Below are 12,921 nucleotides of genomic sequence, written 5' to 3'. Positions count from 1 at the left end.
CTGTGTGCCCTGAGTACCAGACAAGATGGGCTCATCTTATGAATAAGTTAGCATTTCACCATATGTTGCTAAAACCACCCCATGAATCTTCCTGTAACAAGGGGATTCCTAAAATTACTGCTCTCTGGAGCATAAAGTTTGACCAGGATTTTTCTTCTTTTCCCTTCATTATACACATTTACCAGATACAAAAGAAAAACTATGAGGGAGGGTACTATTGTCATTCTAGTAAGAAACAAGGTTCTAAAGAAGAAAGGAAATACAAGACATACTTGCTGTCTCTGATCCATGGTCAGTGGTTGTGTGATGACTGCTTGTGTGCCTGGCACAGGAAGGGAAGCCCTTTGGCACACGAAAGCTCGGTCTAGGGGTGAACCCTCCTTCACCAATCCCAATTGCTGCATGCCCTTGGAATCATACCACAGAACAACAGAACATAACTGCAAACTGAGCTCCCACACAGCAATTTTCTTGTTCTGTTTAAGACCAAATCTTATATTTATTTTAAGGCTGCTTTATTTATGAATTTATTAATTATTTCTGTTTTATGAAATCAGCAGTCATATATTTAGCATCACTTTTAAGTTAGACTGAGAAATAAGACTTTGAGGAAAGGAAGTGTCAGGATAGTTTTTCTCAGTAACTTAAGGAAAAAGAAAACATAGAAGAACCAATTGTCCATGATTAAACTTCATCCTTTTCATTCCTGTCTTCCTGTAGTTAACCAACTTAATTGTCAGCCAGAGAAAAATAGCTCATTGCACTGGGTTGTAAAATATTAGAGTGTTGACTATTGAATGACCTTCTTAACATTGAACAAACAACAGGAAGGTTGAATAAATAGCACATATGTGTTTATTATGTTTTTCTTCTTCTCGGTGCAGGAATAATCAAGCTGGGGAGGTGGAACCCTCTCCCCCTCAGTTATGTGACAGATGCACCTGACGCGACAGTGGCCGACATGCTACAAGATGTCTATCACGTAGTGACGTTGAAAATTCAATTACAAAGGTGGGTGTTTCTGAACATCAGTGTTTCCTTCATCTCAGAGCTGCTCTGGTGATCACAGATTCATTGCAGACACGAGCCTGTCGTGGCTTCATTCATTCCTAGACATTGGCTGAAGTAAAGAGAGATAGGAGGGCAGGAGTGGTGCTTCACCAGGCATCTTTATAGTCCACATTCCAACTGTTTTATGTTTTGTTTTCAGAAGCAGTGGAATGGTAACCCAGGGGCAGCTTGATAAATCATTAAGAACCTGCAGGGGGAACTTTCCATAACCCCTCATTCAGTGGGTCCTCTGGGCTTGGTTCAGAGCTTAGCACATAGCATTTGAAGCATTAAGCCTTTTGCTGTCTTTAAGTTGATGCTGAAGGGTGAGTTTGGTTCTTTCACAGGTTTAGGAGCCAGCCCTGGGGATGTTTTTCCTTTCCTTTCTGGTGATCACCTCAATAAAATATATACTGAGCTTACGGAGATTTGTAAATGGCTCCTGTCTTCCTCCTTCCTGACAGGCTTTCTTTCCTAGGATCATCTAGCTGTAGGCAAGTTATGCCTCTCAAGAATCAAAAGGTCCTTGGTAGTCTCACTGAAGAATATGAGCTAGTTTAGTTGTGAGTTAAATACTGTTCTTCAGTGTTAATATGGGAGTACTTAGGAGTAGTTGTTTTTTGTTTTTTTGGGTTTTTTTTTTTTGGTCTGGGAAAAATAACATTTCTGAATTTTTAAAAACTTGGTTTAAAAAGTAGATTTCTTAATACTCAAAGCGCTAGTTTTCCTTAGGTGAGATAATTGTCTTAAAGATACCTTGTCATGTATCATTCATGTTCCACAGAAATAGTTCTGCCTGTCTTCTCTCACTGAGGGCTCACCTGCCACTCCACCTCTCAGCTGCCCTCTTAATGCTTGTCCAGGACAAGGAATGAACAACACATCTGTGTCTTCTGCTTCAGCACTTATTCTCGATCTGTTTTGCAGTTGTTCAAAGTTGGAAGACTTGCCTGCGGAGCAGTGGAACCATGCCACAGTCCGCAATGCCTTAAAGGAACTGCTCAAAGAGATGAACCAGAGCACATTAGCCAAAGAATGCCCTCTCTCCCAGGTCAGTAGCTCCAGGGAAGGGTCTGGGAAGCAGAGAGTTACCAGTGGACTGAAGAGGCAGAGGGCACTTGTGTTTGAGACAAGCTGTCTTCCCTTATTTGTACAGTCTCACTACATTTACAGTGGGGAGAAAAGATGGAAACTATGATGTTTTCATATGGTATCTCACTAGAACTTTGAAGTTATGGGAGTGTATGAATATATTTTACATATATACATAATGGCCAATTTCACATTTGTGTCATTGGAGGTAGGGATGTATCTCCATTTTATAGATCAGAAAATCAGGACTTAAGAGACCCACTTCAGTTTCCTCCTGTGCTCATCAGGTGACAGGTTGTCCCATTCTCGACTTCTTTAAAACAACTGATATTCCAGATCACTGCTTGCCTTGGTCAATGGAATGGGTCAGTCATGTTAAATCCATCTGCCTATGGATCTAGCCTTTTCTCTGGTTGAGCGAGGTATCTTTTTTTTTTTTTTTCTATGTATGTGGTACCAAGGAATTGAACCCAGGTCTTTTTGCATGCTAGGCAGGCACTCTACCACTAGGCCAAACTCCCGGCTGAGAGAGGTATCTTTATACTGTATACATTTATGGAATTGGGAACGGGGGAAAACAAGATGAGGGGTGGGAGTGGGGGGGGGAGGGAAATGGGGACGAAGACATGTGAAAGGGTATCAATGTATGGGAATTAATGCACCATCTAGCTGGCAAATATCATGTAATCCTTCTATTAATTATAATAAAAAATATATAAAAAATGAATCATGAGGAAATTAAAATGATAGTCCATTTTCAGTGAACTGATCATAAACCAAAACAAGCCATGAAAATAAGAGACCAAGGTGATCAAAGGAAGGAACGAAAGCCAAGCTATGTTAGGTATTTCCTCACTAGAACTTGGCACTTACATAAAGAAACTATTCAGTGGACAGTACATATTTACTTGAATATCCCAGTGGTCTATAATTCAAAAGAACAGCCTTGAAGAAAGCAGAAGACATTGGACAAGTCCATAAAAAGGAAACAATTGTAGCCTATGTATTTAAGGGGGAAGTCATGATTTAGCTATTTTGTCTGGCCAGATGCTTAGAAAGTATAGGTTATCTAATGTGTGTCTGTATATTTATTTTTGATTTCACCTTTCAAAGTGTGTTTAAGTGCTGACCTCCTCTTCCTTATTCCCTGATGCCTCTGTGAGTCATCACAGCCCCCAAGAAGCCTGTTTTTTTATACAGAAGGCACCAATCTACCTTCCAATTTGAAACCATTATGAAACCAGATTCTTGTGGTATATGTATTCTTATCCAAGAAAGAGTGATCCTAAGAGTCTACTCCTTACTGTAAAACCTCACATCCTTAGGAGTTTGATCCATGTAAATAAGTGATGCTATGGTACTTGCTATGTCCATCATATAGATTCTTGTGATGGTTAAAAAGAGGTAACAGACAAAATCTTGTTAATTAAAAAAAATACAGCAGGGTTCTAGTGGCTCATATCTGTAGTCCTTACTCTTCAGGAGGCTGAGAACTGAGGATCACGGTTCAAAGCCAGCCCAAGCAGGAAAGTTCACAAGACTCCAATTAACCACCAAAAAGCTGGAAGTGGAGCTGTGGCTCAAGTGGTAGAGAGCTAGCTTTGAGCAAAATAGATGAGGGACAGTGCCTGCATCCTGAGTTCAAGCCATAATACTGGTGCGTGCGCACATGCGTGCGCACATACACACACACACACACACACACACACACACACACACACACACACACACACACACACACACACACACACTATGAGCTGAGCACCAGTGGCTTATGCCTATAATATTAGCTATTCAGGAGGCTGATATCTGAGAATCTCAGTTGAGAAACTTTTACTTGCAATTAACCATCCAAAAGTTGAAAATGGAGGCATGTCTCAAATGGCTATTACTCTTGCCAGCAATGAACGAAAAAGCTAAGCTAGAGTATGAGGCCTTGAGTTCAAGCCCCAGTTGCAAGAGGAAGAAAAAGTGAAAGAATAAATAATCCTTAAAAAGCATGCACTTCTAGTATGTATCCTAAACTTCATACATGCTCTCTTTGACTCTAGATAAGTTTCATATTTTTCTGATTAAATATTGAAAGTTTACTTCTTAAACTATTTTAATCCTACAAGTGTGTAACATGAATTACATTCATAATTTCATTCTGTCATCACTATTATCTATTTTCAAAACTTCTTCCTTACCCCCAACAAGAATTTAGTAACCACTAAGTTATGGTTTCATATGTCTTCATGAATTAGCTTTACCCTAGATACTTCACCTAAGTGACATCATAGAATTTGTATATTTACACTGGTATATTTCACTTAGTGATAGAAAATGATTTTTATTTAATTTTCAAATTATCTTTAAGTTGTTGTAAAAAGAAGTTACCTCTCAACGAATCAGTTTATGAATACAATGAATCTTGGTTGATGTTACCCCTTTCAGACAGATATTTTTTTTTTTTTTTTGGCCTAGAGTTTTGAATTAGCAGAAAGGCAGAGGCTGTGCAATGCAGACAGAAGATGGGGATCAGAGCACTGGTCTAGGAACGTGACTTTAAAGCTCGCATACAGATGTGTTTCAAACAGATGAGTTTTAAAGCAGCTCTTTCTAAGGCTTTGTTGCTTGATTTTAATTTTTTATTTATGTGTATTTACATATAGTACTGAGGTTTAAACTCAGAGCCTCAGCCTTGCTAGCCTCTACCACTTAAACCAAACACTCAGCCTTTGGCTTTTCATTTGCCTTTCAGATAGCATCTTATTCTAGCTTTGCCCGTGCTGGCCTTGAACTGTAATCTTTCTATCTCAGCCTCTGCCTCCTATGAAACTGGGATCCCAGGCATGAACCACCATAACCTGACTTGTTGCCAAATATTTGAGAAAGAAATGGTTGACTAAATTTACTGAACTTGAAGATGTCAGTAGGTTTGCAGTGTGACAGTGATACGGCAATCTACCTGTCGAAATAGACTGTAATCATTTCTGTCATCCTAAGTATGGCTAGCCCACTTGGGGATTGTTAAAAGACCTAATATATGTGTATAATATGCACAAATAAGTAGGCAGTGAAATAAACATTCAGTTGGATCTGTAGCTAAGTACAAATTGAACTTTAGTTTTTTTTTTTTCTTTTCATTTCTTTGTGGCATTCCTGGGGTGTGAACTCAGGTTCTGGGTGCTATACCAGAGCATATTTTGTTCAAAAGTAGCACTCTATTACTTGGGCCACAGAGCCACTTGGTGGTTAATTGGAGATAAGAGTCATGAGCTCAGCAATCTAAATCTTTTTCAAATGTTGTGGTATGAACTATCTGTTCCAGTAATGGGGGCCATAGTGCCCCCTCTCCCCCACTCTTTTTTGTCTTCTTTCCACATAAGCTAACATTGGCCTTAGACAGTATCATTGAAGATGTTTCTGGAATGGGGCAATGACGGAATATGCCAGAGAGTGCGAGAAATATGAGTTAACTAGGGGAACAATAAGTGAGCCTCTAGCCTCACTGGAGGGGCCAGGAAGAGTTGAGAGATAGCTCCAGGCAGTACACAGATACTTCCATTTTAGTCAGCTTTCTAGACTATCTTACAGTAGAAAATTGAACTCAGATACCTGCTCATAGCTGTATATTCTGTATCTTTCCTTGAGGATAACATTCATGCAAACACATTGGATGGCAAGCATGTTTACATTTGTTCACATATACTAGTGTGGCTGGTGTAGCTATTATTAGTCCGCTTTTTGTTAAAAATTTTTATTATTATGACACTTCTACATGGCATTTTAAAATTGTCATCTCTGCCCCTTTCTATGTGTTAAATTTTTAGTGACTCAGATATCCCACATCAGAAGTATGTGAGACACGAGGTAGAAAAAAGGTTGTTTTTTTTTTTTTAAGGATATAGATATAGTCTGTGTCCTCAAGAGTCCCGCAGTCTTAACAACAGAGAGAAAATCTGAGCCCAGAGAGGGAGCTAGCTCAGCTAACCAGGGAGCAGCTTTTTTCTTGTTTAATAACACAGAAAGCAGACCCTGCCTCATGGTGATTAGGAGTTACTTGTCCTCTAAGGCAGTCGGCAAGGCTCTGTCGATTTTATGAAACACTTAGGTGATAGTGCCTCTCTGAGTTCTTAGTGTTGTGTGCAGTTCTGGGATCAAAAGGGTTCCCTTTATTATCTCCAAAGAACTGCCACTTACCAATCAGCAACTGGAGGAGGCTAGCCATCTGCTGTGTAGAAAGGGCCGAGGAGGTTTCTGCGAATTACATTAGGATCCCTCTCCTCCTCTGGTACTGGTTGATGTTTCAAATGGGAGTCTATGAAGTTCTGCCTGCTGGTGTTAGAACCTCCTGGTAAATAGCTTGCTTCTGATTTGATTTATGGTTATCCTTTTTATCTCTACTACTCTGTAGGAATGTCAATAGAAGTTCTAAAACTTCTCTGAACTGCTCCATGTCTGGGGATAACCCTTTTTTTGAGACAGATGAGATTTCAAAGCAAGATGTAAATCCTAATAGAGTTCATTTGGATTGATTGTGTTGTTCATGCCCATTTGTTTTTTTCTTAAGCATCATTTGCAGAAATAGACCCTATATATAACATATACATGTAATATCAAAGTCCAAGTATAAGTGGACCTCTGGAATCGATGCTGACCTACACTTGACATATTGAGAGCCAGCATCTCTCTCTATAATATTAATTCAAGGTATGCATTGTGATCATTTTTTTTCAGTGTTAAGCCAGGTCATGCTCCTCTTTGCTTGCCTTCTAACCCAAATCACAAAATTAGTTCACTCAGGGGTTAAGTTGAGGAGGAAGAGTAAGATGAAGAGCAAGGAAGAAAAGAATCACATACGTAAGCACCCAGGAAGTTTTAGCTTTGAATCATTTTTGGTTGAAACAGTACAAGTGTTAGGTTTAGTTTCCCCTGCTCTAAAATAGCACTGTTAATTTTTTCATTTGGTGAATTTTCACACAAGTGCTAATCACACGTTTCTATAAATTATATTAATTTAACTTATTTCCCTAAACGTTGTTCTGCAGTGTGCAGCACGGATGTTCTCAGATTCTTGGCTGTGCAAGCTTGCTGCAGTTGGAAGCGGAACAGAAACATCTGAAAGGCATTATTTGGATTACGGATGCTGGAGCATCTGATCTCACCTTTTGCTCTGGTTCCTAAATCACAACTCTTTCTTCCCCTTTGCACTTAATCTTCATGTCTTATCCCTTCCATCTTTGGCAAGGGTCCAGGGCTAGCTTTTTGGAAAAAGCATTGTCACTGTACAAGTGTAAGCTTGAAAAGATAGAAATTCAGGTCATAGTCTTGATGTCGAGTAGTTTAGTGTACAGGACAATGAGGGCTTCAAGTTTAAAAGATGTTCATCATGAGCTGTAATGTACTCCTTGTCCCTAAAAAGATTTAGTAATATATTTGAAAAAATAATTGATGTATTTTTTTGTCTTTTCAGAGTATGATTTCATCCATTGTAAATAGCACATATTATGCCAATGTGTCAGCAACCAAGTGCCAGGAGTTTGGGAGATGGTATAAAAAATATAAGAAGATTAAAGGTAAAGTGATATTTTGTTTTAAAGCCTATTTACAGTTTCTTAGGTCAATGTGTTGTTGGTTGTTTGGAATATATTCTAGCTCTAAATATCATTTATGTATATATATACTCATATATAATAACTATATTTATGTATAACATACATATACACTACTTTTAGATACTGTTTATATATAAACATACACATACACATACAACACACAAATAAAATTCTTAAGACTTCTGTCATGATATCCAAATTGGCTCCCTTGAAAATAACATGGTATTAGAACTACAAAAAATTCTGACTAGGCTATATCAAATTGGTTGGTTTCAACAGTAATAACTGAGAAAGCCCGAAACATTTAGAATGGAAGTTCAAAAGCAGTTTCATTCTAGGTAACATGGCACTTAGGGGTGACTAGTGATCAACAAATTGGAGTGACTGTCATAGCATCAGGAAATCTTTGGTCAGAAATGGAGTTTCGTGGGGCCAGGAGCATAGCCTAGTGTTAGAGTGCTCGCCTAGCATGCACAAAGCCCTGGGTTCGATTCCTTGGTACCACATACTCAGAAAAAGCCAGAAGTGGTGCTGTAGTTCAAGTGGCAGAGTTCTAGCCTTGAGCAAAAAATGGTCAAGGACAGTGCCCTGGCCCTGAGTTCAAGCACAGGACTGGTAAAAACGAATCATGTTGATTGAGACAAGTCAAGAACAAAGGAACAAAAGGCACATGGTATCATTAATATGTGGCTATTAGATCCAAACAGTACAAGAGTGAGGACTCAATATTTGCATACCCAATGCTATGGACATGGTATTGGAAATATAAACATAACTACATAGACATAAAAACCTATGACTCTATAGACATAATGTTTTATTACATAAATTAATACGTATCTATGACATACAAATCCTCAGCCTAATTTTAATTATGTTCTAAAATTTAAGTGCCAGTGATTGTATATAGAGATTCCCTTCTTGAATACTTATTTGTTAAATACTTCATTTGAAATATGACATAAAAATCAATGTTAATAAATTCTTTAATAAAAAAAGTAAAAAAAAAAAAAAGAAATGGAGTTTTGTATGTATTTGGAGACAGACCTGGAGTCATGGTTAAAGCCAGGGCTCTACCGTTTGGCAGATTTGTGTTGAAAACTCTCTTCAACTTGCCAGCTAAGTCAACTTGAGAAAATTATTTAATGTTGTCTGTATTAAAGCTTTTCATTTGAAAATTGAAAATAGTAAAAGTGTGCAGGTTCCTGGGTAGCTGTGAGGACTAGAAAAGGCCCAGGTGGCAGCCTAATCGCTCATAGCTGTAATAACTACAGTAGTAGCAGAGATTGTAGCAATGAATGCATGATATATAGATTCTGTATTTGATCCTAAAAATACAGTTCTCTAACTTCATAGGTTGTTTTTGCTTTATATGCCACATATTAGTGATATTTTTAATGTATTAGTGGTATTTTGCTTCCCAAATATGTTAATGTTGGAAGAATTCTTCTGTGTTCTCCAATTCACATAAATGAAATCAGTCCTGGAAAGGACTTAGTCTTTATATCATCCTTTTTGGGTCCTGCCACTCCCTATTTGATATGATATGACATCATCTATCATGCCTTATTCTAGCTGTCCACACATTGCTTATGTCTTATGGCCCCTTTTTGCAAGTTGCATGATAATTTATGATGGATGGGTATCTCGAAGTGAAGGTAGATGGGCATCACTACATACAGTTTTCTTCTGGGAAACAGAGGATCAAAATAATGCTTTTGGCTCATAGGTATTTAGTAGCTTGAGTTTATAGGGTTATCTTTTCAGGAAATAAATTTTTAGATCCATTGATGGTACATTTCTGATAACAAAAAGATGAGAGCATTTTATACAAACTACACAATTTAAAAGGAAAGCCAAAATGTTGAGCTACCCAAGAGAGATTAAATGCACTGCAAATTGAATTAAGATCCATTTCTTTTCAATGTTCTAAACATTCTTTGAGCCCTTTAGATTTTCATTTGGGTTCTTGCTGTAGGATATTAATATTCACTCTTGTGCAGGAGATAATGAATAACTCATCATTATAGGATATAATTGTGTGGTTCAGAAGGCTTGCTTTTCTGTTAAGTGTTGCCTCCAAGTTTTGTCTTTTCAAATAGGATTGTTAAAATGCTTGAACATATCCTCTTCGGCTAAAAATCAAAAGAATCGTGTGGCTTTAAGGTCATTTGCTAGATCATATTTACCTGCTGTTGAAAGTGAAAGGAAAAATATCCTTTTTCCATATGCTAGAGTATAATTCCAGATTCAGAGAGCCTGGGAAGTTCTTCACTCTAGTGTTTTCACTATTCTTGCCATAGAGTGTGTGTGTGTGTGCGCGCACGTGCATGCATGCGCGTGCACACATGCACAGATTAACACTCAGGTCTTCTACTATTCTTCCTTGCATAGAGATTGAATTCTTTATGCTTTTTTTCATATATTTTTTATTATCGTTAATAGAAGGGTTACATGATATTTGCCAGATAGAAGGTGCATTAATTCACATACATTGATACCCTTTCACATGTCTTGGTCCCCAATTCCCTCCCCCCACCTCCACCCCTCATCTTGTTTTCCCCCCTTCCCTATCCAATTTCAAATAACCAAATACAAATATATCCAATATATCAGGTAAAAAAGTGAGATACTGTAACAATATGAGATAACCTTTATGCTTTTTTTTTCAAGATAGTAAATGCACAGTTAAATCTTTAGGTGCCATTAAAACAGACTGAGACCTTGATTTCATTCAAGTAGGTCAAGGATTCACACCTGAAGAGTCTGTCAGACACTGTGTAAACATGCTGTTCAAAGAGATGGAGTTAGTCATTGCCATTGAAAAGTGTGTGTGTGTGTGTGTGTGTGTGTGTGTGTGTGTGTGTGTGGTGTCAGTAGGAGGAGAAAAGGGAAGGTTAAGGTATGTGCGAAGTAAACACAAGCTGCCATCAAACAGTTCAAGTGGTGTTGACTCATCAGCCAGGGGAGTGGGAGGAGAAACAAAGAATTCATGACAGGTAAAATGGTGTACAGAAAATAAACACCCAGGGAAGTATGTTTTATTAACTTTCGACCCTCAGAGAAAGGAAGTGTTGGAACCAGTGAGTCACGTTTTATTTTCTGGACGCCTCTTGCTATGAATAGAGGGCACGGAGGGAGCTCCTGCGTAGGAAGCACTAGGTTTGTGAAATTGGTTGGTGATCATCTATTATCAAAACAATCCAAAGAACTAATGGATTTCAAATCTGGGAATCGGTCATAGTAAAACCAGAGTTTTACTTTGGGGCTCCTTCTGAGACTCAAAAGTTGGGAGGTTTTTCATCTGTCCACACCTCCCCACTTTGCAGTCCCACTAGAATTACCAGACTGTATCTGCTCCCCTGATACTCAGTGCTGAGGAAAATCTCAGCTAGCTGACTGATGTCCTAACCTTAATGCAGGCTACATTGTTAAATATGTTTTCTATTACCTGCTAACGTCTGTTTTAATAAAACAGTGGGAGCAAAATTGTTGCTTCTTAATCAAAACCATGGTTTCCTAAACATAAGCGATGTGATTCTGTTACAAATTGCCACAGATAGATCGCCTAGGTCAAGATTTTTTTTTCTCTTCTCATAGAGATAAATAAACAGTAAAATAATTATATATGCAGAAAGATCAAAGTAAAATATGACTAGAACCTGGCAAAAATAAAAATCTACTGAAAGGACTGAAAAAAAGATCAAATTACAAACTCTATCGTTAGTGCTTAAATAAATATAAGAAAAATGAACAATCAATAATTTGATATCATTAGAAACAGATGTAAAGACTATATACAAATGAAAGTGTCTAAATTTTGAAGTAAACATTTTAATGTGCATTTTTTTCATTTGTTATTATAGCTAAACTATTTACACTTATTCTTTAAAAAGTTCTAAATTGGTTTGGCTTTGCATGTTAACTTTATTTCTCTGAGTGATCACAGTGAAGTATGTTCTGTTTACCTTTTTCCTTTAATTTCAAAGACAATCAAGGTTGACACAGACATAGTTGAGCTTGTATACTCTGATTTCAAGGTCCAACCTTCGGCCTACTTCCAAGGAGATTTTTTGAAGCAGAACAAAATAGAGTGGTGGGTAGTGGGGTGATAGGGGTAATAGGTTGGTATAGGCAGCATTTTGTTTTAATTGTCACTTACCCATTGTTTCTGGTCTAGATCTTACAGGGTTAAAACTCTAAAATTCAGAAAAAACATACAGTTTATGTAACTGAAACACAATTAACAGATATTTAACATTAGAACTTTTATTAATATTAGACACAAGGCTAATTTATAAAGTACCTAGCAAACATTCATGCTACTAACAAATCATTTTCAAGATTTTGAGATAATGAGGTGTTTTCTTGAATTCATGAACTCTGCTTATTTTCATAAAGCAGTTTATTATTTTCTTTGACCCATTTTTGTATACATTCTACATGTGAACTGGTCTTATCATTTTTATGAAACTAAGTAGCAATTATACTTCAAATACTAACACTAGTTACACTCTTACGATGGTTCAGTTTTGTAAGAGATATAATAAAAATGAAAAGTTTTAATAAAAAAGTATCAGATTGAGAATGTGTAGCCTCAGAGGAATATATTTTCATATCTGTAATACTCTTCACCTAAAAATTTAAAATTTATTTATTTAGTTTTAAAACAGTGTCTTGTCCCATGTCTATTCTGGCCTTGAATTTTCTATGTAGCCTATACTTGCCTTGAACTCAAAATCTTTCTACTCCAGATTCCTTGGTGCTAGGCTTATAGATCTCTAAAATTTCTTTTTTTGTTTTTTTTTTTAACAGAAGCAAAATGAATTATCATTTTTGTGGGATTATCCAATACTCAGTCCCAAGAATTGAGGGATCATTCAAAGTTTATAAAAATCTTGGTGGCTTTCATCAAATTATTTGTGTCATAAAATAATATCAACTAATGCTGTATTTGGTTAGGTGCAAAATCATTCCCATCACTTTCCCTTTCTTAATCACTACTCAAAAACTCTGACTTCTAGTTTTCCTAATTTTCATTGTTTATTTAGATTTACTTTACAAAATATTATAAAGTTTGGAGAAAGAGGATTTATAAACCAGTGTTACTTTTCTGATCCTGGTTTATTCTAGTAATCAGTATTTTATCTGACCCTGTCTGATCTAGTCTTGCAAGATC

General features: G+C 37.1%; 1 protein-coding gene across 1 annotated transcript in view; it reads left to right on the top strand.

Annotated features, from left to right (window-relative positions):
• The window catches only part of Satb2 (SATB homeobox 2), a 181,600-nt gene that overhangs the window by 77,481 nt on the left and 91,198 nt on the right, over positions 1-12,921 (top strand). The window contains exons 4-6 of the mRNA XM_090354561.1: positions 885-1,011; positions 1,978-2,101; positions 7,601-7,703. Coding sequence (XP_090210687.1) covers positions 885-1,011; positions 1,978-2,101; positions 7,601-7,703 — 354 coding nt within the window. The remainder of the gene's footprint in view (positions 1-884; positions 1,012-1,977; positions 2,102-7,600; positions 7,704-12,921) is intronic.

This window comes from Megascapheus bottae, chromosome 21, assembly GCF_031878675.1.
Source record: "Megascapheus bottae isolate mThoBot1 chromosome 21, mThoBot2.hap1, whole genome shotgun sequence".
NCBI lineage: Eukaryota > Metazoa > Chordata > Mammalia > Rodentia > Geomyidae > Megascapheus > Megascapheus bottae.
This window is presented reverse-complemented; position numbering and strand designations above follow the sequence as displayed.